Source organism: Antechinus flavipes, chromosome 3, assembly GCF_016432865.1.
Source record: "Antechinus flavipes isolate AdamAnt ecotype Samford, QLD, Australia chromosome 3, AdamAnt_v2, whole genome shotgun sequence".
NCBI classification, from domain to species: domain Eukaryota; kingdom Metazoa; phylum Chordata; class Mammalia; order Dasyuromorphia; family Dasyuridae; genus Antechinus; species Antechinus flavipes.
The window spans coordinates 578,170,138-578,197,053 of NC_067400.1; the positions used below are offsets into that span (position 1 = coordinate 578,170,138).

Below are 26,916 nucleotides of genomic sequence, written 5' to 3' on the forward strand. Positions count from 1 at the left end.
TCCCTCTTTTATGATCAATTTTGGGATACAGATTTAGTAATGGTATTGTTGGCTCAAAGGGTATGCAGTTTTATAACTCTTTGGGCACAAGAAGAAATGCTATTATAGAAAAAGCTAAGTTGCTTGTGTTGATATCTTCAAGATGTTAGTAGAAAAGAATTATTAATTATCATCTTTACTCAACTGATTCTCAGGTCTATGTGTCCAGCCTTAACCTCTCTCCTTACGTCCAGTTTTGCATTTCCAACTGCCTAATAGAAATTTCCAATTGGATTTTCTGGAAACACCTTAAACTCAACCTACCCAAAATTGATCTCATCTTTTTCCCTTCCAGGGCACTATCATTCTCCAAGTCATTCAACTCCTTAGGTTTTTTGTTTTTTGTTTGTTTGTTTTTGGACAAGCTTTAATTTTTTTTTTACAATAGCTTTATAGTTTTCAAAATAAATACCAAGATAGTTTAACATTCATCCTTGCTAAACCTTGTGTTCCAAATTTTTCTCCCTCCATTCTTACCTTCTCCTTCCCCTAGAGAGCAAGTAATGCAATATAGGTTAAACATGTGCACTTTTTTAAATTAAAGCTTTTTATTTATAAAACATATGCATGGGTAATTTTTCAACATTGATCCTTGCAAAACCTTCTGTTCCAATTTTTCCCTTCCTTCCCCCCACTCCCTCTCCTAGATGGCAGGTAGTCTAATACATGTTATATATGTTAAAGCCAATATATATATACATAGTTATGCAATTATCTTGCTGCACAAGAAAAATCAGATCAAAATTCTGATGGACGTGGTCTTCAACAATGAGATGAACCAAATCAGTTCCAATGTAATGAATTGAACCAGCTACACCCAGTGAAAGAACTCTGGGAGATGACTATGAACCACTACATAGAATTCCCAATCCCTCTATTTTCGTCCGCCTGCATTTTTGATTTCTTTCATAGGTTAATTGTACATTATTTCAAAGTCCAATTCTTTTTGTACAGCAAAATAACTGTATGGACATATATACATATATTGTATTTAACTTATACTTTAACATATTTAACATGTTTTGGTCAACTTGCCATCTGGGGGAAGGGGTGGGAGGAAGGAAGGGGAAAGTTGGAACAGAAGCTTTTGCAATTGTCAATGCTGAAAATTTACCCATGCATATATCTTGTAAATAAAAAGCTATAATAAAAAAATAAATTAATTAATTAAAAGAAAAGAAAAGAAAAGAAAAATCGGATCAAGAAGGGAAAAAAACTGAGAAAGAAAACAAAATGCAAGCAAGCAACAATAGAAAGAGTGAAAATGCTATGTTGTGGTCTGGTGTAGATGGCTCTCTTCATCACTGAACAATTGGAACTGGTTTGAATCATCTCATTGATTGAAGAGAGCCCGTCCATCAGAAATGATCATCATATAGTCTTCTTGTTGTCAGGTATAATGATCTCCTGGTCTGCTCATTTCACTTAGCATTATCAACTCCTTGGTTTTGAGACGTCATTCTCAAATCCTTACTTTCTCATCCCCTTAATCCAAGCCAAATCCTGCTCATTCTGCCTTCCTAACATCTCTTATATATTTTTCCTTCTCTCCTAACACTTTTGCTAGCCCGGTAGGGGCCCTCCTTACCTCATATGTGAATAACTCGTTAGCCTTCTTATCAGTTTTCATGCCTCAAATTTCTCTCCACTCCAATCCATCTTCCACTCCATCTGTCAAATGAATCTTCCCAGATTGCAAATCTGACCTCACTGCACCCCTATTCAACAAACTTCAGTGGCTCCTTATCAACACCAGAATTAACGAGAAAATCTTCCCATTTGATTGACTTCCCGAGGGATGGAAAGGCAGGCAGGTATCATGAACACAGTATGACAACATCAACATGATGAGAAATTCAGCCTGTACCACAAGATTTTCAGGTTGACAAGGAGATGTCCCAATGCTGCATGCTATCAGAGACAAGCAGTATATTTTAAAGAAAGCCAGAATGTTATACTAAAACTTATGCATTCAGAACTAATTAAACAATATATAGGTGAATGCACAGAAAGAATCAAAATAGGATTATATTATCAGATCCCATATCCAAGACCAATTCATTTGCCTTTATTGGCCTTCACTTTTCTAGAAAGTCACGAGCTTCAAACCCAGAAGAACCTAAGGAAATTTTCCAAATCATATCTCAAGTCTCACAATAAAATTTCTTAATCTAAGAAATGTGAGCCAGGCAGAGCCTGAACACAAATTAAATGATCATTCTTTTCTCCTTGACTTAAGTCCAGTCAGAGAAAGGAAAGACAAAAAAAAATAGAGTCTTTGCTCTAATTTTCCTTAAACATTCAAAGATTTTGATCCTTAATAACACATTTCTATATCACTGAATATGCTACCCCCAAATAATCTTTGATCTTCATAATAATCATGATCTTCATAACACTTTAGATGAAAGTCTGAACACAGCAAGAATTGGGTTTAAGTTAAATACAAATGCAAATTAAATTAAATACAAATTGGAAAAAAATCTAGATTAAAAGGAGAAAGGAATGTACCTTTGTGATAAAACCCCACTGAGCCACTGTATATCTGTGTTTTATTTTGTGTTCAGAGATGATTAAAATCTTCAAAAAATGTTCATAAAATCCTCCATTTGGTGTTTAAAGCCCTTTTTAACCTGATCCCTTTCTATATTTCTAATTTTTTATCTCCTACATCTCCACATACTCTAAAACTCAGTGCCACTGGGCTCCTTTGCCATTCCTCTTAATCTCCTGAATCTTAGCATATTCTTGGGCCAAACCCCCATGCCTGGAATTCTCTCTCTCCTCACCTCTACCTCCCATTTTCCTTTAAATCTTACCTAAAAACCTATTTTCTGCAAGAAGCTTTTCCTGGCTTTCCCCAATCTTGTTGCCTTTTCTTTTTTACTGTCTCCAATTTACCTTGTATGTCTATGTATATATATATAATATGTTTATATGGTGAGAGGGAGGGGGCAGAGTGAGGAAAAAAGGTATGAAGGAGAAGGAGAAGAAAAAGAAGGAAGAAGAGGAAAAAGCAGAGAGACAGAAGATAAAAGAAATCAAAAGAGAGAATGAGAATAGAGAATAAAAGAAACAGAAAGAGAGAGAGAGAGAGGAGGAGGAGGAGGAGAGATGGAGAAAGAGAAAAAAAGAGAGAGAGAGGAGGAGGAAGAGAAGAAAAAGAAAAGGATGAGGAAGAGGATGAAAGAGAAATGGAGGAAGAAAAGAAAGAAGCAAAGAGAGAAGATAAAAGAAACCAAAAGAATAAGAAATAGAGAATGAAAGAAAGAGAAAGAGGGAAAAAGGGAAGAAGGGAGACAGGGAGAAGAGAGGGGAGAGAGGAGAAAGAGAAAAAGGTATGAAGAAGGAGGTAGAAAAGAAGAAAAAGAGAAGGAGGGGAAAGAGGAAGAGGAAGAGAAGGAAAAGGAGGAAGCAGATAGGATAAAAGAAACCAAGAGAGAGAATGAAAAATAGAGAATAAAAGAAACAGAGGGAGAAAGGGAGAGGGGGATAGAGAGACAGAGTACATGGTTATTTACATGTTGTCTTCTCCATTAGACTTTGAGCTCCCTTAGAACATGACACCCCCTTTCTTGCCTTTTTTGGGTATCCCTTGTGATCCACATCCCATAGTGCATACTTAATAAATGCTTGTTGACTTAACTGTCTGCTCACCATAAGTCTGGTTGGACAGACAAGAACAAGCATGTATGAAATCTCTGAGCACTGTACCCGGTACTACAGATACAACAAAACTGAGGCAGTTGCAACTGCCCAGGAGAGGAATCACAACAGTGCTTTGTGCAGCAGATGTCCCATCGAGGGACCCTGACTGAGTATCTGACTTTCTTTAGAGTAAATCCCCAGGCCTGCATTTTGTCACACCTGTCCTCGATTAAAGGAAATCCGGCTCATCAATTCACTGGGCACCTGATGCAAAGGAGGGCAATATAGCCACAGCCCTGGCTCTCAACTGAAGCCCAGCTCCCTTGTCTACAACACTAAAAGATTTACAAAATGCTTTCCTTATAACAATTCTGTGAAGGAGAGTGTGTAAAGATGCTATTTTCATTTCCCTTTGACTGACTGGGGAAATTGGTGCTGGGAAAGAGAAGGTGACTTGCTCAGGGTCATACAACTAGTAAATGTCAGAGGGCAGAACTTGAATCCAGGTCTTTCATTTGAAGCCTCCAGCTTCTGGATCTCCAGAGAGATCAGACTGAGAGCAGCTTTAATTTCTGGCATCCTCCGTGCAGGTTTCTAATATCCATGTATTTATGCTTCCATTGATCTTCACTCAAACAACACAGAGGAATGTCATTGCTATAGAGAAAAAAGTGTCCACACTGGCAGGGACCTAAACTTTTGCTTGTCTCTGATGCTTATTACCTGGGCAACTTTGGCAAGTCACTAAACTTTTATGGGACTTGGTTTCCTCCTTTATAAAATGAGGTCTCTTAGGTCACTTGTGATCCTACAAACAAAAGTTCCTGTGACAATATCCCTTTCAAGTGATATTTTGTTTGTTTGACAGAATTTACCTAGGTGACTCATTCTATGTTTTCGCAGCTCTGATGGTTAGGAATAATAGCTAAGGTTTACAACCTATTTTATAGATAGTATTTCTTTTGATCCTTACAAGATCTTATGAGATAAGCACTATTATCATTATGCCCATTTTACAGGAAATTGACACTGAGTAGTTAAGAGACTCATTCAAGGACACACAATCAGATTCAGGACCCGATTTCCCTCCCTCCGTCTGTCTCTCTGTCTTCTCCCTCTCTGTCCCTTTGTGTGTGTTCTTGTCTTTGTCCCTCTCTCTGTCTCTCATTGTCTTTGTCTTTTGGCAACCAGGGCAAATGACTTACCCAGAGTCAGTCAGTATCTAAGGTCCTATTTGACTCTCATCCTTCTGACTCCATCCACAGCACCTCTAAGCTGCCCCTCAAGTTCAATCTTCTTAACTACTGCTCAACTCCACTCCTCCCACCCTTATATGAATTGACCTGAACTCTGCCTCTCAGCAATTTTCAGGCCCCTCTGGGGCCAGGAAAAACAAATTTAATCTTTCTTCCACATGACAGCTCTGTAGATAATAATTTATATTTCCATTTTAAGATTTGCAAGGTACTTTTCTCACAACACTCAAGATAGGCAATATTACTATCATTATCTCCCATTTTACAGGAGGAAATTGAGGCCAGAGAGATTAAGGACTTATCCATCACGTTCCTATAGCTCCTGCAAATCAAAGCCAATTCAAATTCAGGAATTACAGGATCATAAATGAATAAATAAAAGGAACTTTAGAGGTAAAAAATTCCAAACTCTTCAATTTGCAGATTGCAGAAGATTGAAATTTTAACTGAGAAGGTCACACCAGTGGATTTGAACCCAGATCCTCAGACCCAATTCAACAGCTTTTCCACTAGAACCACATTGTGTTCCCAAGTCTTCAGATTTTAGCACTTTTTCTCCTGAAGCCAGTATGGGGTCTAGCCCCTGGAGTTAAGGAGACCTGGGTCAAATTTCTTCCTAGCTATGTAATCATGGATGTGTCACTCAGCTGATCTGAGCTTTTTCATTTTTGAAATGGGAATAATGATAATTGTACTATCTCTTCCTCCCACATTATTGTGAATATAGCATTTGATTTTTAAAATAAATGCTACTGATATCTTTGAGGGTTTTTTTGCACCATCATACTTTCAAAGTATTCCTCCCCATTCTCAAAGAGCTATCCCATACAAATATAGAATTAGACAAACTTCAACATCTTAAAAATTCAAGAAATTGGGGCAGCTAGATGGTGAAGTGGATAGACAACTGGCCCTGAAGTTAGGAGGACCCGAGTTCAAATTTGACCTCAGACACTTAACACTTCCTAGCTATGTGACCCTGGGCAAGTTACTTAACTCCAATTGCCTCAGAAAAAAAAAAAAAGGCAAGAAATTCCTACAACATACTGCTTATTAAACAAAACTATCTCTGATCAATGAGGATAATTGTCCATATCTCTTTTACTGTTTGCAAAAGTTTTCCCTCAAAATAGTACTAATAAATAGAACTATTGTGAGAACAATGTTTATATTTAGGTACCACAGGTATCATAATTCTTCTTTTGCTGTTGTTCAGTTGTGTCCCAGTCTTCATGCCTCCATTTGGGGTTTTCTTGGCAGATACTGAAGTGGTTTGCCATTTCCTTTTCCAGCTCATTTCACAGATGAGGAAACTAAGGCAAAAAAGAGTTAAGTGACTTGCCCAGGGTCACATAGCTAGTTCTGAGGCTAAATTTGAACTCAAATCTTTCTCCAAACCCAGCCTTCTATTCACACTGATACCTAGTACCTGAACCTTAAGGGACTTGCCTTTTTATAAGTGTAAGGGGCAGAATTTGAACCTAGAGTCTTTTTGACTCCCCATCCCAACACTCTGTCACACTGAATGGCTTGATATAGATTCAAGGTATTGGATTTAAAGGGATCCTCCCAATAATCACACATCACTTAGTATCAGTTAGAAACCCTGAGAATATGGAATCCTTCAAACTTCCATTATGTCTTTGGAGGAGAGAGAAGAAAAGTTGGGAGAAAAGTAAGAAAAAATGGAGGGAATAAAATGGTCCAAGGAGACCTCCTCTTACTGTCTCAAATCGTTGTATATAGGCCTGTACCTCTTTCCCTCTCCCCCTGCAGCTCTGTCTTTTGGCGGTCTCAACTGGTGGAAGACAGAAAAATGCCAGTAATACTGATGCTGAATGCCCAGGTGTACCACAGTAGAGTAGGTCAGGGCCTGGGGCCCTTTCCATACTGAGCAGGAGGGTACTATCCCCTAATCACTAAGATTGTCAATATTTTCTTCTCTTCCAGTCTCATCTTCTTTGGAACATTTGCTTAGAAGATTGCAGCCAGGAGCTCAGTCCATTAGACTGGAAGTTCCTAGAGGACCAAGACTGTAGCTTTTTTTCTTTCCTGCTCTCTAGAGCATTTGACTCCCAGGGTTTGGCCCTCAAGTGTTTGTGGACAAGCTGGCTGAGCTCCTCAGCTGGGTCCCGACACTCCCAGTTCCGCACGTCCTTGCAGTGTTTTTTGTCCAGTCCGCCTCTCCTACACCTAACTCCCCCATAAACTCACTTCTTCGGAACTCATGGAAAGCAGCGGAGGGCCTGATGTGGTCCCTTCTTTAGGTGCTGTGCCTGATGAACTTACTAAGAGGTAGGAGATCATATCTGCGATCTTAAATTCCCACATGGGGCACTAAAAGGAAGGAGCTACCAACTCCAAAGCAGATGCCTGGGCTGCTAAGCCAGTCCTACTCTTCTCGTATTTAATGTCCCCGGGGAACAAGATTCTATCCCAGGAGATAGATGTAGCTAGGTACGAAGGGCAGAAGAGACAGTTTGCGGTAGGATTTAGCAAGGGTGGGAGCAACTGATCTAAGCAGGGAGATCCAGCTCCTGTTCTTATCTGATCGGGGTGACTTGGGCTCCTCTACCCCCGAGTTTGAGCCTTTCGAAGAATTGCCAGTCTGAATTCTACCAAAAAAAAAAAATCAAAACCAAAAAACAACAGTAGAAACAACAACAAAAAACTCAGTGTACTTTTTTGGTGGATCCATCTAGAGTAAGGGCAGAGCAGCATCCGTTGAACAGGACTTGTCTTGGGCAGGACGCAGCAGAATTGTGCCATTGCTTTCCCAGGCCTTCCTCTAAGACGTCCCAAGAGTCCTAGGGCGCGGAAACTCCCTAATCCCTCTCTTATCCCCCACCAGAGACTTTCCCTACCGCCTCCCCTCCAGGCACCTGGGACAACCTTCCCTAAAGCTGTGGTTCTAGCTGTCTCTCGCTCATTGCAGCCCAGTTCTCGGCTAAGTGAAGTTGGGCGACGCTCACTCCCTTCTCCACCCAATAACTCTTCCCCCTCTGCGCGTTCCCCTCTTCCCCCCACCCCCTTCCCCCGTTGTGTCCGGGGCTGCAGGTACTAGCCCTGGAGTAGTGCACACGGCGGTCCAGGGGCGGTCAGGGCTCTCTTTGCAGCCAGTCCCCCTACACCTCACGTCCCCCACCCCACCCTACACACCACTCCTCCCCGCGGGTCTTTGCACACGACGCGCCGGCTGCAGAGGTTTCGCGAGTAATAGCCCGCTGGGGATAAAGCGCAGCGGGCGCGGGACGCGGGAGGCAGCTGTCGAGACGCTGGGAGTGTCCTGAGCGAACTGGCCCACTCGGGATCCGGCCCGGGGGGCCAGGAGCACACACACACGCACGCGGCGAACTTTCCCTGTGGGGCTTCTAGGGGGCACGAGCGGGGCTCCAAGGGCGCATGGAACCCACGGAGAAGCGGTACCTGTTGGACGTCAAAACTGGAGCCCGGTAAATCAGGAGCAGAGGCGCGCCCTGGGTGGGAGGGGTGGGGGGAGGACGCGGTCTCCCCACCTCTCCTCCGGCTGCATCTCATCTTGCCCGAGCCCGCCTCTTGGACCTCAGCTGACCTACAGTCAAGGTTTTTCAGCTGGTGTCAGGTGTCACGGCTTAGGGGAGATCTGCGCTGCACCATCCGCACGCGCCCCGGGTTCTTTTTCCCCCAGTGGGAGAGGCGCGGGCAGCTCTAAGACAGAAAGAGACCAAAAACTTCCAGAAGGACTGGGAAGAGCGAGTGGGGCAGGTTCGGAAAGAGGTTGGAGAGCGAGAACGAGAGAGCGAGAGGGAGAGAGAACGAGGGAGGGAGAGACGGAGTGGAGGCAGGGGAGAGACAGGATGTAGATGCTGCACCCTTCCCTTCACTCCCCCACCTAAGGATGAGGGGGAGGTTGTAGGAGCCCCACCCCCATCTGCACTCTGGCCTTCCCGCTTCAGTGCCTCGGTCTGCTCTGCCTTCAAGTCAGCAGATGTCTGGAGTGGGGGGTGGGGTGGGGAAAGGCGGCTGGGGGAGAACCACCCGGCAGGCCCGTACCTTTCCGGGTGGGTGGCAGCTGGGCGGGAGAAAGCAGCAGTGGCTTCATCCCCAGAGAGCTCTAACTTTGGGGGCAGAACTCTGTTAATACTGGAGAGAAAGGGCACCGCACTCTTACTTCCACCATAAAGGAGGAAGCCCAGCCAATTAGTCCTCCCCTATTTTCCCCCATGTCTCCAATCCCAGAATCCCAGAACCATAAATTTCAGCCAGGACTAACCCTTAAAAATGCAGAATGTCAAAGTCGGAAGAAATTTTAGAAATCACCTAACAATCTCTCTGTTTTTCTGTCTTTCTTTTTCCCCCTATGTCATTTTACAAAGGAGTAAACTGAGGACAAAGACAGGGGACTAGACTTGGTTGCACAGGACCATCTGGATGATGATAGAGTGTAACAGAAACCTGAATTCTGTTTTTTTCCCTCTGTCTTGACTTCTTTCTTTGAACTAGACAATCGACCCTTAAAGTTCCTTCCACCATTGTCAATTTGTGCTTCTAAGCCTCTCTCCTTCCCAGCACAAAGCCACCCTTACGTAGTCTCCCCACTCCATCCTTAGGCCTAACCTTTGAGGATGGAAAAGAATGGAGGTCTTCTTCTCTACCCAGGTCATACTCAGGATCTCCTTGGCAGAATGGGGCCAGTCCAACATCCTTGCCTGAGCCTGGGTTGGACCTGCAGGTCATTGGAATAGACTCTCAGAGCAATCAGCATTGCCATGCCCAGCAGGGCCCCAGTGATCCTTATAAATGTCAGAAGGAAAGGGCCCAGCGCCAGTTGTATGTAGCAGCCACCATCTGCTTTGTCTTCATAATCGGAGAAGTTGTGGGTAAGGAACAAAGTGGGCTTCTTGGATAGGTTCTGTCATCTGTGCTAATGGAAGAGAGCTGTGGGGTGGGGGCAGAATAAGCCTGATGGGCAGACAGTCCATTACACTGGACTTCACCCAAGCTCCATTTTAACAGGAACTGTGTAACAAACCACTCAAAAATAGCAGGAAGGGAGTTACTATCAAAGGTTCTAGGCATTCAGGCCCAACGAAGGGTCCCCTCAATCCCCATTCCTCTGGTCCTGCAGGGGGTTACCTAGCCCACAGCTTGGCCGTCATGACGGACGCGGCGCACCTGCTTACCGACTTTGCCAGCATGCTCATCAGCCTCTTCTCTCTCTGGATGTCCTCTCGGCCGGCAACCAAGACCATGAACTTTGGCTGGCATCGAGCAGGTGAGGGACCATCATGTTGGGGCTTTAGCACTGGTTAGCCTATCCACTCCCAGGGCATTCCCTGTGGGCAGAGCTTTGTGCTGAGTCTAGGGGAGAGACCAGGGTGGGTAGGAATGGGATCCAGAGGAAGGAAGGAATCATAGAAGCATAGAACAGTCTAGTTTGAATAAGGAGTCTTAGAACACAGACTGTAAGATCAAAGCTGGAAGTCACTTTAAAAAAAGAGGATGTTAAGAGCAGAGGCCTGTTAAGGGGGTGTGAATCACCCACAGCCAAATAGCAGACTTGACCTTTACCCTCAGGGAGTCTCTTCTGACAAGGAAGATGAACTCTTCCATCAGGAAACACAGTGACCAACAAGACCAGATGAATATGTGATTAACTGTGTTTCTGCATATTTAAGGGGAAGTATCAGAGTTCAAAGCCAGGTAGGGAATTTGCTCAGAGACTTATTAACATGTCTTAGATTTGATCTCTTGGGGAGCTGCTATTTCTCTCTTTGGCTCTAGGTATTCTTCCTCATTTGGTAAATTAATTCACCAGTTCCCACAGTGGCTCTGATTTAACAAAGTATCTATTTCCCCATCTATAAAATCATGGAGTTCCCCTTCCAGCTCCAACATTCTGTGTTCTAATGTTCCTTATATTCATGTTCTAACATTCTAGATCCCCAAAGTCCCTTTCAACTTTGAGAGTCTATGTTCTAGTCTAAGATGAATAGTAAAGTTTGAAAATCCCTCCTAGCACTAAATTTGATATATCCTCTATAAGCAGTGTGAGGCGATAGAGGCTTTTTTCCTGGTGGTCATTCTCTGCCAGTAGGGCCCGTTTTAAACTATATTGTTTTAAAGTAACCCATTCCCTACCTCTAACAAACATCTGTGGAATTGTTCATTAAATGTTAGTGTTTGGGTTGGGGTTTGCTTTTCAGAGATCTTGGGAGCTCTGCTGTCGGTGCTGTCCATCTGGGTGGTGACAGGAGTCCTAGTCTACCTGGCCGTGCAGCGACTAATCTCTGGAGACTATGAGATTGAAGGAGGGGCTATGCTGATCACTTCAGGCTGTGCTGTAGCAGTGAATATCATGTGAGTCTGGGGCCTGCCACTCCACAGCCCACCCCATCCAATTAGTCACTACTACCTGCTTCCCTGGGAGGAAGGAATGGAAGAGGGGGAACTGGATTACATATTGAAGAGATAAATTCCTCTCACTTTGTGTGCTGGATCTTTCTAGGAAAAAAAAGGGCCATATATTGGATTTGCATATATTTTTACCATGTTTAACATATATTGGATTACTTTGCCATCTAGGGGAGGACGTGGGAGAAGAGGGAGAAATTGGAACACAAGGTTTTGCAAGGGTCAATGGTGAAAAATTATCCTTGCATATGTTTTGAAAATAAAAAGCTTCATAAAAAATGGGCCAGCAATTCCAAAGGACTTGTAATGGAGAGAGCCGTCTGCATTCAAGAGACTGAATGTGGATTACAACATAGTGTTTTCACTTTTTTGTTGTTGTTTGCTTGCTTGATTTTTTTTCTTTCATTTTTTTTTCCTTTTTGATCTGATTTTTCTTGTGTAGCCTGATAAACGTGGAAATATGTTTATAAGAATTGCACATGTTTAACCTAAAAAAAAAGTGGCCAAGCTTTATCTGTGAACTCTGGACTTTCTGTATGGGAGTGATTTTTCAGCTCTGTACTCTTCTGCATCTGACTGTGAACCTTTCCATTCCTGGGAATTTCTTTCTTTCTTATAGACCCCATTCATAACTTGGGGCCACTGGACAAGTCCACCCTTTGTTAAAATACAGGGAATGCATTTCAGGTAGGATTTACCTTCTCTAGGCTCCCTCCTATACTTCTAGCCAGCAGCCTTTTCACAAAGGATTGCCTGGATGAGTAGTGGTATTAGTCAGCTCTGTGGAGAAGAGAGCATTCTATCTGAGAACGGTGTATTATGATGAAAAAAATCCAGCATCTGAAGGCAGAAGCCTGAACTTCTAATTCCCAGAGTGATTTTGGCCATGTCATTTCACTTCCCTGAGCCTCAGTTGCCTCAATATATAATTGAATTAGGTAGTCTTTGAGCCTCCTTTGAGTTCTAGATCTACTCTATTTTTCAGGCTATGGGGCAAGAATTGATTTTTCTTAGTGTCTGAATATTTTTAAAACGTAATCCCAGGCAGATGGCATGTTATTTAGAGCACTGACCCTGAAATCAAGAGAATCTGAGTTCAAATCCAGCCTCAGACACTTACTAGTTATGTGACCTTTGCTAAATCACTTAATCCCAGTTGCCTACAAAAAAGAATCTAATCCCCAATTTTAATAATAATCATAATAACAATAGCTCACATTTATTTAGAGCTTTAAGGTTTACAAAGCTCTTTACATATACTTTACTTGCTTTGATCTGGGGTAGATAACACTGGTCTCATCCCTTCAACAAACATTAATACCTGCTGTTCTAAGGGAGAACATATAGTTTTCGTAAGGAATGATTCTGGTTCTCCCATAGTTAATAGAAAGCAGACAGAAATAAAGACCAAGGTTCAAAAGACCTAGATTCCAGATGCAGCTCTGCCATTAACTCAATGGTGACCTTCTCAAATAATTTCCCCCTATCTTGCCTCAGTTTCCTCTTTTGTAAAATGACCCAGTTGGTCTAGATAGATCTCTAGAGCCTCTTCCAGATGGGTGGCCTGGGGCAAATGTCAGACTTGGAATTAGGAGACTGAATACAAGTCCCGCCTCAGACACTTATTCAATGGGGTCACCTGGGCCATGGAATCTGATGAAGACCACAATAGCACCCTACTCCCTGGGTGTAAGAGGGCCTGCCAACCTCCTGCCAACCTTGGACATCACACAGGGCACGGCTCAGGTAATCTGAGGGTAGCCTTTAAGGGTGAACAAGACAGCGCTGGGAGGAAGGGGGTCCCACCCAAAGGAGCAACATGGCAGCTCCCAGGGGAGCCATGCCGGACCTTAGAGGGGAGTACTTTGAATATCCTTATCAGGAAAGGAATGCACACAACATATCTATGTGTAGCTTCTTTAGAGAATCATGTACCTACTATAGTCTAGAATGTGATTATGTATGGAGTAGTAACTAGAAACAAACACCAAGATGATAAAAGGACCTGCAATCTTTGTAATAAATGGAGTCTCACACCATCCTGGCTCTCACCCTTCATTGCCCACAGTCTTTACCATTTCAGGTGGACAGGTAGTGCTGGTCACATAAAGCCTGTCCACTGGGGAATTGGTGCCGTGACCCCCTAACACCTGGGTGATCGTGAAGATAATCTATGGAAAGTGTTTTGCAAATATTAAAGCTCTGGATAAATGCTAGTTATTTATTATTATTCCAATTCTAAAGCTTAATGATTGATTCGATGAAAACTATGATTCAACAATTCAGTGTTGACTGAGTAGCCACACTGTGCTAGGTGCTAGAAATACAAAGAGGAAAAAGAATATTACCTGCCCTGGGAACAGGGTCTGGTTCTCTCTGTCTCTCCCTCTCCCTCTCCCTCTCCGTTTTCATCCTCTCTATTCTTTTTTTCCCCCTTCTTCTTTCTCTAGCCTTTTTTTCCTTTTCCCCTTCTTTTTTTTTCTTCTTTTTTTCTCCCTCTCTCCTCCCTCCCTTTTCCCTTTCTCTATTCTTTTAAAAATAGATACATTTTATTATTTTCTAACCAGTATCCAAACACCACAGCTCATCACATTCCCCAATACAGTACCCCCCTCCAAAGAGTTAAGCAATACATCCTGATTGCAACTGCTAATAAGTGTCGCTTTTCACTTTTATGGTTTACTGATTTAACAGAAAGGAAGTTATGTGTCTTTTAACTTTAATGATATTGTGACAACATTGCTCTTTGTAGCTGACCTGAGGTCAATTGTGTTTCAAAGCCATCTTTATTGACATTGTTGTAGCCCTTACATATATATTACTCTTCTGGCTCTTTCTTCCTTCTGCATCACTTCAATCAAGTTTTCCTATATTTTTCTGAATTATAATCCTCATCTACCGATCTAGTCTGTTCTAACTTTCTTCAGTTGATAGAACCATATTTTGTTAGTAGCTTTTTGTTATCCAAAATAATGCTTTTCTTGCTCATTACCTTTTTTGGAGGGGGTGTCTGTGGAATCCATCCCAGGAGAGGTATTTCTGGGTCAAAGAATAAGAACAATCCAGTGACTTTCCATGTATAATTTCACATTATTTTCTGTGATGTGTAAATCAATCCACAGATCTAATGATAAAGAAAAAAACATGAGCAGTTTCCCTTTGTCCCTTCAAAATCCATTTTTCCTATGTTGTTTATATTGATTAGATTCTAGAATAGTTTGATTCTTGGGTTCCCTGAAAGGGAAATCCTGATGGTAGAACAGGCGAGGGCAGTGAACCTGGTACCTTCTTTGTTCTACCAAACTATTGAATTAGCTCTCCAGATCTAATTTGATACAGGCTGTGCTTGAGAAATCACTTCTCTGGGCTTTTGAGCCACGATCCCCCCAAGTTCCCACCCTACCTTTCTCAGAGGTTTCTACAGAGTTTAGGGGTCTAAGGCAATTCTGAAGATAAGGACGCTAACACTGGTACCCAGGGCTCTGCCTGATTCTCTCTTCTCTTTGCTAGAATGGGATTTACTCTTCACCAGTCTGACCATGGTCACGGGCACAGCCATGGACACAGTCATGGGACCAATGTGAAAAAGGAGGAGCAGAACCCCAGTGTCCGAGCAGCCTTTATCCATGTGGTTGGGGATCTGTTGCAGAGCCTGGGGGTCTTAGTGGCTGCCTATGTCCTCTACTACAAGGTAAGGTAGCCCATGATGGGAAGGGATGCCTTGTCTGAGCTGAAAATAGAAGATGTGGGTAGAAACTCCAGCTCTACCATTTAACTAGCTGTGAGCCTAACCAAGTTTCTTAACTTCTCTGCACTTAGTTTCCTCTTCTGTAAAATGGGCACAACAATAATTTACCCTATCTTCCTCTTAGGGATATGGGCAGGCAAGGTCAAGGGAAATCACAGGCAGGGAAAGTTCTTTAAAGAACTGTCTTTGTGAAAAGGATTATTCTTCAGGAATAAAGCTTTGAGAAGAGGTGTTGACTGGATTTCCCAAGGTACTGCTATTTCTCAGCTCCAGAAACTTAGAATTAAGACCCTGCTCCAAGGGCACCCACTAACTTCTGGAGAGGAGTGAACTGGGCAGAATAGGCAAAGCTGTCATAGGTGATACACAAAATGGGCATACTGTACCCAAAGAGAGGAAAGTGACTTTTCCAAGGTCAAATGATTTTCATATCATAAAATACCAGGGCAAGAGGGGTCCTTACAAGCCATCTAGTCCATGTCTGTTAAGTTTGCAGAGTTTCAAGACTGGGAAAGATTTTACCTGTTGGTGCCTTACAAAATCCTCATCTTTCTTTAAGGCTTATTTCAGTTGCCACCTCCTCCATGAAGCCTTCTCTGTTTCTCAATATTAAACAGAATACTGAACTTGAACAGAACAAGACCTGTATTCTAAGTATCCTGTCTTGGATACTTATTAGCTGGGCACAGTATCTGCACTAAGTGCACAGGAGTGTGGGTGAGTCTTAGATGATATTTATAAAATGCTTTGCCGTCTTTGAACACTGTAAGTGGCAATTACTATGAATAATTTCCCTCCATTCCTCCCTCCCCCGAACATTTTTTTTATTGATCAGTTGTTTTCAGTCATGTCTCACTCTTCATGACCCCATCTGAGTTTTTTTGTTTGTTTTTGGCAGAGATACTGAAATGGTTTGCCATTTCCTTCTGCAGCTTATTTTACAGATGAGGAAACTGAGGCAAACAGGGTTAGGTGATTTATCCAGGATCACACAACTAGCTAACAGTAATAAGTGTCTGACCATATTAGAAGTCAGAAAGAGCAAATCTTTTGGACTCCAGGCTCTGTGCCCGATGGTGCCCCCTAGTTACCCCCAAGAGAACTTGAGATCTTTTTATTCCATGTACGACTCCCTTTTGTTTTATTTACCTGTGAATAGGGCATAGTCTGTATTATCCGGTAGAAGATAAGCGGTTTGAGGGCAGGGACTCAGCACTGCGCCTTACACAGAGGAAGAATTGAATACATTTTGAGCTGAATTGAGAAAAGCAGGGGCGGAAGTGACCTATCCAAGGTCTAGTAAATAGTAGAGCCAGGATTTGAATCCTGCTTTTCTACCTTCTAATCCAGAGGTCTTTCCCTCCTGTCCCAGTGTTCCTGACATTTCTGTGCCAAGTAACTTTTTATTCCCCTTAAAGTCACTTCCTCAGGGTATATGGCCCAAAATAGAGGCAGTGTGGTATGATGATAGGTCTGTAGTTCATACCATCTCTGACTCAATAAATAAGTCCTAGGAAATTGCTTGAAAATTAGCAATCATTTTACAAAACATTTCTCACACAAATAAAATCAGATCTAAACAACTGGGAGAATGTCAATTGCTCATGGGGAGGTTGAACTTAAATAATAAAAATGACAATTTTGCCTAAATTGGTCTACTTGTTCAGTTCAGTGAGTTTTTACTGGCAAAAAAAAAATATTTTATAAAGCTAGAAAAGTAGCAATCATTTGATTCAATAAGCAGTTTTTAAAATTGTTGTATGTCAGGCACTCTCTGTGGTGCTGGTGATAGACAAAAATAAAACAGTCTCTGCTCTCAAGAAGCTTTCATTCTATAGGAGGGGAACAACATATGTAAGTATATACACACATACACATATAATACATTATATATACATGTATGTATATACATGTATATATAAAATGTGGGGAAGTGTATGCAATATATTATATATACATATGTGTGTGTGATGAATTAATGGGAACAAGGGAGTAGAGAGGGTCTAGCAGCTGTAGGAGATCAGGAAGGTTTGATGGTGTCCAGGGACACTTAGCTCATACAAATGCCAGAGATGAAATCAGAACTTGAATCTTCCTGACTAATCCCAATATTCTTGTTTCCTCCACCTCCACAGCCTCTCTTTATGGCTGCATAGTCTGAGAAAGTGATCTTAAGGAAACTAAGGCATATTTGGCACTGATGTGTTCATGACCTATGTAGAAGAGAGCAAAGAGCCCTGAATTAGGATTGATGGGACTTGGGTTCAAGACACATCCACTTGTACTTTCTAATACTAATGAAGTCATGGATTCTTCAGATATTCCTATAGATGCATCCCAGAGTAGAAAAAGATATGAATGGCTCCATAATTACTGTTACATGTATAAGATTGCTCTTCCAAAGCTTGGACTCATTGACTCTGGCCCTGGCCAATAGTGACTGATTATGTCTGCTTATTCAAAATTCATTCATTCATATGCTGGTTCAGTAAGGAGGGCCATTGTTTGGGAATTGAAGTTGGGAATGAGCTCCTAATAGAACTCTGGGATCTCAAACTTGAGAGGGACCCCAGGGATCACCTTAGTCAACCCACATCAGAGCCCTTTCTAATATAATAGACAAGGAATTACCCATTCCCTTCCTCCAGTGATAGAGAATATTTCCTGAGGCAGCCCTTTTTATTTTGGGGAAGATCAAATTCATATAAAGTTTCCCCTTTATCAGAAGCTGAAATCTTTTTCTGTAGAACAAGGGTGAGGAACATCCGGCCTGCAAGCTAAATAAGGCCTGCAAAATCTTTTGCTAAGACAATAGCAGGCAATGATGATTTGAAAGCTAGGTACAATAATTTCCCACTGTTTGAATTCTATAAGTTGGTAATTTTGTACAGTCTGCAAATGAGTTATAAAATCCAAGTGGCCCTTGGTAGAAAAAAAGATTTCTTACCTTTATTCTAGAGCATCCTTCCGCTCCTAACTCTCCTAGACTGCAGCTACTATGGTAGAAAGAATGCTGGTCCTAGGGTTAGGTGACCTAGATTGGCTCAGAAACTGGTTCAAATTCTACTTTAAACAGTTATTAGCTTGTGGTATGGACAATTCACTTGATTTCTCTGAATTGTAATGTCCTTACCCGATTAAGAGCATAGATTTAGAGCTGAAAGGGTCTCAGAAGCCATTTGTTCCAAATTAAATGACTTGATTATATTTGGCCTTTTAAAATAAGCACTTCACACAATGCTTGGCATTATTAGATAAATGCTTATACTCTTCCTTTGTCTTTCTTCTCATCCATGATCACATAGGTAGGCACCAAATAGCAACAAAAAAAAGTAGTTCTCTGACTCTGGGCTCTTCTCTGACCACTGGATCATCCTGTCATACCCCCAAAATGTGGGATATGCCTGAATTCTTTCCCAGGCCTCTTTGTCTTTTCTCTATATATGATCTTGGTGATCATATTAGCTCTTCAGGTTCAATAATCATCTCTTATGTAATAATCGTCTCTTATGACACTGATTCCTAGATCTATTTGCCCAATCCTAAGCTCTGGTCCTTCTGAAATGTCTAAATGGCATTTCACATTCAGAACATCGTTAGTAGGATTTGGTTATCTCTTCTGCTCCCCAACCTAGCTCTCTTTTTTTCCTTTTCTTTTTTTTTCCCCTGAGGCAATTGGGATTAAGTGACTTGCCCAGGGTCACACAGATACGAAGTGTTTGTTAAGAATCTGAGGCCAAATTTGAACTCGGGTCCTTTTGATTTCAGGGCTGGTGCTCTACCCTCTGCATCACTTACCTGTCTCCCATCCCCCTTTTCAATTATCCCATCCTCTTTGCCAGTAGTTACCCATGTCCATAGCCATGGACTCATTCTCCTTTTCAGTCAGCCCACAAAGTTAATCAGTTGCCAAATCTTGACATTTCTACCCCTTCAACATCTCTTAGATAAGTCCCTTCCACTGAATCACACTGTTATCACTCCAGTGCAGGCCCATGTTGATGATGATGATTTATAACATTTAAATAGTGTTTACCATGTACCAGTCATTAAGTTAAATATCTTACAATTATAATCTTGACATTATAATTATATTACAAATAGTTACAATTATTATCACAACCATTCTGGGAGGTAATATTGCTGTAGTTGTTTAATCATGTCTAATTCTTTGTGATTTAAAGTTTTCTTGGCTGAGAACCATCATTTCCTTCTCCAGCTCATTTTACAGATGAGAAAACTGAAGCAAAAAGGGTTAAGGGGCTTGCCCAGGGTCTGATGCCGGATTTGAACTCATTAAGATGAGACTTTCTGACTCCAGGTCTGGTGCTATAACTACCCACAATCACACAGCTGTTATCCCTATTTTACAGATGAGGAAACTGAGGCAGGTAAAAGTTGATTGATTTTACCTGTATCTCCTCACACCTGAATTACTGAACTAGCTTCCTGATTGATCTCCTTAGGTCTCTCCCCACTCCAACCCTTTCTCCATGGCGCTACCAAAATGTTTTCCAAGTGTAGATCTAACTATGTCAATCTCACTCTCTTCCCCACAATAAACTCTAGTGGCTTCCTGTTACCTCTGGTATCAAATATACAAAATCCGTTTGGAGTTTACATTATTTAACTTTTCTATCTTTTTTTCCTTCTTACCCTTTTTCCTCTCTCCAATTCTGTCATCCAATCACACTGATCCAGTCACTGTATCTTGCACATGATGTCTCTTAGCCTGTCTGTCTCTCTTTGCACTGGCTGTCCTTCAACTCTGAAATTCCCTCAATCCTCATCTCCATCTCCTGGCTTCCTCCAAATCCCAGCTAAAATCCCTCCTACAAGAACCTTTATCAGTCCCTCCTAATACTAGCGACCCTCCAGCTTGGGGGTCTCCAGTTGGTTTTGTCCACAGCTGACTGTGCAGAGTTATTTGCATATTATCTCCTCTATTGGATGGTGAGCTCTGGGAGAGCAGGGACTGCCTTTTCCTCTTTTTAATGTGTGGTACGGTATCTGGCACATAACCAGCTCTTTAAAAATGCTTGTTTACGTGGCTTAACTTTCCTAGGCTCTCCCCTCCCCCCCAATTTCTTGAGCTTTTCCTCCTAATGGTGTCCATGAACATTTTTTTTAATTTAGATAGCTGTATTTCAATATAATTGGGTTTTTTGGTAATCCTACACATTTTATTTTGTATATTTTAAAAATTATTTAGAGGAGGAGTTCATAGACTCCATTTTTCAACCCAAAGGGCCCCTGACACTCCTAAAAAGGCTGAATCCTTGCTCTAAGGTAACTTTGTATGTAATTTATATATAGGTGTCCATGTTGTCTCTCCCAATAAAATGTAACTTCCTTGAGGGCGGGGACTCATTTTGTTCTTTCTTGGTATCCCCACACTTAAGTTATTGCCAGCACAAAGAAGGCACTTAATAAGTGTTTCTTGATTGAGTGACTTCACCTCTGGTGCCTTACTACTGCTCTGGGGCCCTTGTACCAGATTTGGAGTCTATTTCCCTAGCCTGCATCCTCAAAAGAATCTGGCTCCTATGTCAAAGCAAAATGAAATTCCTTCAAATGAAAGGAGGAAAGAAAGAAGCACGTATTGAGTGCCAGTGCTTTAAGAACACAGTCTTACTTGATCTTAACAACAATCCTGAGAGGTCACTGCTGTTATTTTCCCCATTTTACAGCTGAAGAAACTGAAGCAGGTAAAGATTGGTTGATTTACCCACAATCACACAGCTGCTATCCCTATTTTACAGCTGAGGAAACTGAGGCAGGTAAAGGTTGATTGATTTTTATCACACAGCTGTTATCTCCATGAGGCAGGTAAAGGTTCAGGGACTTGCCAGTTTGAGTTTGAGACTGGGTCTGAATCCCTATCTTCTTGACTCCAGGTCTCGGGCTCTTTCCAAAAGAGCCTGGAAGTCTCAATCTTGGCCCAGATTAGTATCTGCTTTAACCAGACCTTACTCCAAGAAGGGCCTGCTTTCTTGCTTTCTTTCTTTCTTTCTTTCTTTCTTTCTTTCTTTCTTTCTTTCTTTCTTTCTTTCTTTCTTTCTTTCTTTCTTTCTTTTTCTCTTTCTCTCTCTCTCTCTTTCTCTCTCTCTCCTTTTCTCTCTCTCTCTTTCTCTCTCCCTTTCTCTCCTTTCTTTCTTTCTTTCTCTTTCTCTCTCTCTCTTTCTCTTTTTCTCTTTCTTTCTCTCTCTCTCTTTCTCTCTCTCTCTTTCTCTCTCTCTCTCTTTCTCTTTTTCTCTTTCTTTCTCTCTCTCTTTCTCTCTCTCTTTTTCTCTTTCTTTCTTTCTCTCTCTCTTTTTCACTTTCTTTCCTTTTTTGTTATTATTGCTTTTTATTGACAGAACATATGCATGAGTAATTTTTCAACATTAACCCTTGCAAAAACTTCTTTCCAACTTTTCCCCTCCTTTCCTCCACCCCCTTCCCTAGATGGCAGGCAGTCTTACACATGTTAAACATGTTAAAGTATATGTTAAATATAATATATGTGTACATATTTACACAATTCTCTTGTTGCAATAGAAAAATTGGATTTAGAAAGGTAAAAATAACCTGGGAAGAAAAACAAAAATGCCAGCAAACAGCAACAGAGTGTAAATGCTATGTTGTGGTCCACACTCATTTCCCAGTGTTCTTTCGCTGGGTGTAGCTGGTTCTGTTCATCAAGGGCCTGTTTTCTAGGCCAATTGCCATAAAAGTATTTTGACAGCCTTAAAGTGCTATAAAACTACTGGAGTATTCTTCTAATAGCTAGTTCAGCCCTGGGGCGAGGGAGATAGAACAGAGCAGGAGTGTCTTCCGGGTGACATCCTTTCCAAATGCTTGGAAACAGGTGGAGGTAGGAGGGGCCTGAGCCCTTTCTCCTCTAGGCCAAAAATAGTCCCTGTCTTAGCTGAGGTGAGTCGACCCTTGAGCTAGCCAGGGGGAAAGGCTCTTCAAAATAGTCCTTCTTTTATCTGTCTCTCAGTGACAGGGAGGGCTGCGAGGATTGGAGCAAGTGGGGCAGATGGCCAGAATATGTATTTACAAGGCTAGTTGAAGGTGACGCCTTAGCTAGGCTCAGCTACTGCCTAAAGATAAGGTGCTGGCTAGGGAGCCACAAGAGCTCTGTGTCACCCTCCATAGACTTCAGTTGCCTATAACAGGAGAAGGTTGATTAGATGGCCACTGGAGTCCCTTTAAATTTATGACTTTTTTCCTCCACCAGCCCGAGTATAAGTATGTGGATCCCATCTGTACCTTCCTCTTCTCCATCTTAGTTCTGGGTACAACTCTGACCATCTTGAGGGATGTGATTCTCGTGCTGATGGAAGGTAAACTCCTTTCCCCTAACCCGGAGAGCGGGGCCCTTTGCGTCACAACCTGAGGTCATGGGGAAGTGAGAGCAAGGAAGGAGCTGCCATGATGGCTTTGACCAAGAAGCCAGCGTCCGGGCCCATGGCCTGAGAGGAGCCCTTGTCTAGCAGGCTGGAGACACCCCATTCTATATGGAGACTCATCACTCAGTCAGGTCTTGCTCTTTGTAACTCTGCAGACCATCCCGGGCTATTACTTTCCATGGAGTTTTCTTGGCAAAGATACTAGCTTGCCATTTTCTTCTCTTGTGGATTAAGGCAAATTCAACTAATAAGTACCTGAGGGCTCATTTGAACTCAAGTTTTCCTGACTTCAGGCTCCTTGCTGTATCCCCTGAGCTACCCAGCTACCATATGGAGGCTTAGCTCGGCCACAAATTCACTTTGTGCCCTGGGTTTTGAGCCTCAGATGCCTTATCTGCACTTTGAGGAAACTGGACTTTGTGATGTAAAAAGTTTCTTCCAGCTGATAATTGTGTTAAGGTCCCTTCTAGCCTTGCACCTCTATAGGTTGCTTATGTTCACCCAAAGAGGAGGGGTCTTCAGCTAAGGGCCAGGGGAGATCAGGGCTCCTTGCAAACTTGTGCTGGTGGCCAGAGTCGGGGTGGGGGTGGGTGCCCGGGGCCCTGGCTGAGCTGACCTTGGAGGCCCTGGCTCTCTCCTTTTTCTAAGCCCCAAGCCCCACCCCAGCCCCGCTGAGTACCAGCCAGCAAGGGCAGTTCCTGGAACTGGTGTCTGCCCGCCATCCCCCACCCTCCACTCTCATTGTGCTGTTCTCTTCCCTGCCAAAGGAAGACTTCCTCCCTTATTCTGAGCTGGGGGAGAGTTGGGCTGGCTTCAGAAACTCCCTCCCCCACTTTCACCTCCCCTCCTGGGAGAGAGAAGGGCAAGTGTTATACTTCCCATTGTATAAATGGGCAGAGACCACACAGCAAGTCAGGCAAAATTCAGGGGACGAATCTGGGCATCTCTCCCTGCCCGGTGCCCTTCCTCCCACATTACAGGTGACATGCCAGCCTCGCTCCCTGTCAGTGGGTCACTGACATTGAGCTGTTTTCCCAGAGATGAGAAGTGATTGCCTGTAAAGCATTTTTGTTTGAACGAAGTTAACTGACTGAAGCAATGAATGGGCAGAGGACCAAAGAGTACTTTGAACAAATGACTTCCTCCTTCTGGGCCCTGTTCACTTGTTTTCAGTCCTGTCTGACTTTTATGGAGTTTTCTTGGCAGAGATACTTGGGGAAGGTGTTGGCCATCTCCTTCTCCAGTTCATTTTACATATGGGGAAACTGAGGCAAGCAGAAGGAAGGGAAGTATCTGTGGCCAGATTTGAACTCTGAATCTTCCTGAGTCCTTACTTGGCAAACTACCCGCTTCCAGACCCAGTTGCCCCTAGATTCTGCATCCTTGAGATGGTGGGAGGGGAGCCCCAGGGACTCTGACAATCCATGAGCCCTAGTCTGGAAGCAGCTTTGAGCTCTGGCCCCAGGGATGTTGTGCTCTAACCACCGGACCCTCCTTCCTCTTCACCCAGACATGGACCCTCTCATTTTGGCCCACATGGCCCGGTGGGAAGTAAATTCTCAGACCTGCCAGGTCCTCCTCTCTTGAATTATGCTCCCCTTTCCAGAAGACTGGGGTGGGATAGGAGAGAAATAAGTCTTTTCTCCACCTCTTTGCCCTCCTGTCCTCAGCAACCCCCAAGGGAGTGGATTTCACCGCCGTCCGAGACCTGCTGCTCTCTGTGGAAGGAGTGGCCGGCCTACACAGCCTGCACATCTGGGCTCTGACAGTGGCCCAGCCGGTGCTCTCCGTCCACATCGCCATTGGTGAGAAGCCTCCATAGCTAGAAATGGGACTTTTTATCCTGTAACCCCGGGGGTAGGAGTGAGGGGAGATGGGCACAGCATTGCCATAGGTACAGAGTCTGGGGTCCAGCTGAGTAGTCCTGGAGGGGGACGCAGGGCTCGAGCTGGGGGCTGATGGCCGTGGCTAGAAAGGGGCACGGTGGGAGTGGGAGTTCAGATGAAAGGCTGGCTCCCTCGCTGTAATGTGAGGCCTTGGGGGTAGGGATGGGTGCTAAAGGCCAGTAAATGACCCATCTTCTCTCCATGGCTCTGTAGCCCAGGAGGCAGACGCCCAGGCTGTGCTGAAGGAGGCCAGATCCCGGCTGCAGGGGATGTTCCATTTCCACACCACCACCATCCAGATAGAGGATTATTCGGAGGACATGAGAGATTGCCAGGAGTGCCAAGGCCCCTCTGACTGAGTCTCCTACATCCCCTGAGCTGCTGCTGCCCGTCCCAGAACTGCTTGGGACTTCAGTGATGAGAAGTGTGTGGGACCGGGGGTGGGGAGAAGGAGGGGAACATGTCTTGTGCTTTTTCAGACCTCCCAGGGACCCTCATCAAGACTCAGCCCACTCCCACATTCCCTTTTTATATATAAATTCGACATCCCGGACCCCTTTTTGGGCCTTTGGACCATATTGGATTGATTGTCCGAGCTGAGCCGAGCCAGCTCCTCCCTCAGGACCCCCTCTGCCAACAAGCTCCCAGTTGGCTCCCCTTGGCTCACTCTAAGTACCGGCGTGGGACTCTGATTAATTTATAATATATGATGACTTCTTTCTTTCACCTATGATGCTCCAAATTCTTCATGTTGTCAAATAGGGCAGGGTGAAGATACCTGGGCCCCATATATGGGCTGATGACCCTTTGTCCGAGACGGGTTCCAGATCCATTTGTGCCCCCACACTGGCATGGGGGGAGGGTCTCCTCTTCTCTTGTCTCAGGTGGAAGGTGGAAAGAATTAGTCAGATGTTCCTAGAATAGAGTTGAGGCCCTATACTAACAGTCTGACTTGGCTGTTAGGGCTGAGTGCTGAGGCTGAAGTGAAAGGGGAGGGGAGGGAAGGGGCTTGTCTCTGGCTTCTCTCACCTGCCTGCTGCTGAGTCCCAGGGGTATCTCATAATTTTCTGTATGAAGCCATTCCTGTAACAATTTTCCTCAATTTCTTGTTTTTTAATTTTCTTTATTTCACTCTCAAAAGTCAAGCTATATTTTAAAAAGATCTAATGGGGAATAATGAATACCCATTCACAGAACCTGGAGGGACAACCAAAGAAGCTTTTTTTTTAGATCAGAGCCTTCAGATTTCTGAGCCTCTGAGGGCAGCTCAAGGAGCCTTTCTGTGCCTCAGTTTCTCCCGCTGTAGACCTATTCATTGAATTAGACCATCTAAGAGACCAAATAATCCTACCCTTTGATCTGACAGAAAGCCCAGAGCTCAGAAGGGACACTCTCAGAGCCACCCATATATGTGAGTTGTAAGGCCCTCGGAGGCTATCTGGTCCAGACCCATTTACAGGCAGGGGAGTCACGGGCCAGAGCAGGGACCTGCCCAGAACACATAAGCTGCCTCCAGGGGCAGATCTGGGGCTCAGACTGAGGCCATTTCTCGGCACTTCTTTTGGCAAGGGGGTGGGGGTCACTTCTGAGAAGGGAAGTCTCCTGGGGTTTTCCTCCTTCCTCCCTTTCTGCATACTTCCCTCTTTAGGAAAGTATGCAGGTGGCCCTGAATAGCACATCAGGCCTGCCCCCCAAGGTCTCACACTATAGTGAGGGAGTCACTAAACTCCCCCCCAACACCTTTAGTGTGACAGATCATCTAACCTCTGCCTCAGTGAACTCATCTGTAAAGTAGGATAATAATGGCACCTCCCTCCCAGGGTTATTTGTAAGGATCAAGGGAGATCATATTTTTAAAGTATTTCATAAACCTTGAAATGCTAGATAAATGTTATCATGGTCATCATTAAGGGCAGTTAAGTAGCACAGCAGATAGAGAGCTCTAGGCCTGGATTAGGAAGACTTGATTTCAAATTCAACCTCAGATGATTCCTAACGTGGGTGACCCTGGGAAAGTCCCTTTACCTTGTTTGCCTCAGTTTCCTCATCTGTAAAATGAGCCAGAGCAGGAAATGACAAACCACTCCAGTATTTTTGCCAAGAAAAACCCAATGGGGTCATAAAGAATAAGCTATAACTAGAACGACTGAATAACAAATTATTATTATTAATTAACCTTAGTATCTGTGTCAATAATCAGGAAGTCCCCCTCGACAATGGCCCCAGTGGAGTGGTCCTAGAGTAAGGAATAGAGGGGGACCCAGCCTAGGACCAGAGCATTTTTCAGGGCTCTGACTCCTAGGCTAATGTTCTTTCCACACAATGGCGTTAAGGAAGTGTTTTAAAGTTTTCAAAGCACCTTCCTTACATTATCTCATTGTAGCCAATGAGGATCTCTCCATTTTGCAGATACAAAAACTGAGGCTCAGGGAAGTTATGACTTGTCACACAGCAGGTCTCCAAAGTGGGCTTTGAACCCAAGTTTTTGGCACTTCTTGTCTAATGCTGCTAGCCTATGCAACACGTACCCTCCAAAAAACAACCCCAAC

General features: G+C 43.4%; 1 protein-coding gene across 2 annotated transcripts; it reads left to right on the forward strand.

Annotated features, from left to right (window-relative positions):
* Positions 1 to 6,916: 6,916 nt before the first annotated feature.
* Positions 6,917 to 25,097, forward strand: SLC30A2 (solute carrier family 30 member 2). Of its 2 annotated transcripts, none has more exons than XM_051988162.1 (8): positions 6,917 to 7,238; positions 9,582 to 9,802; positions 10,051 to 10,197; positions 11,129 to 11,282; positions 14,847 to 15,027; positions 22,310 to 22,415; positions 24,152 to 24,286; positions 24,581 to 25,097. In XM_051988162.1, exons 1-8 carry the CDS (start codon positions 7,171 to 7,173, stop codon positions 24,724 to 24,726), a joined length of 1,158 nt encoding a protein of 385 aa, XP_051844122.1. In that variant the 5' UTR covers positions 6,917 to 7,170; the 3' UTR covers positions 24,727 to 25,097. The 2 variants fall into 2 exon arrangements, with proteins under 2 accessions (XP_051844122.1, XP_051844123.1); XM_051988163.1 differs by lacking the exon at positions 6,917 to 7,238 and adding an exon at positions 8,150 to 8,395.
* The last annotated feature ends 1,819 nt before the right edge of the window (positions 25,098 to 26,916 follow it).

What these genes read in the sequence shown, in the direction of transcription:
- SLC30A2 (XM_051988162.1), top strand. Translation starts at nt 7,171, where the DNA reads ATGGAAAGCAGCGGAGGGCCTGATGTGGTCCCTTCTTTAGGTGCTGTG. An exon ending in CATAATCGGAGAAGTTGTGG is followed by an intron (nt 9,803 to 10,050) that starts GTAAGGAACAAA and finishes CTGGTCCTGCAG; the next exon opens with GGGGTTACCTAGCCCACAGC. An exon ending in CTCCGTCCACATCGCCATTG is followed by an intron (nt 24,287 to 24,580) that starts GTGAGAAGCCTC and finishes ATGGCTCTGTAG; the next exon opens with CCCAGGAGGCAGACGCCCAG.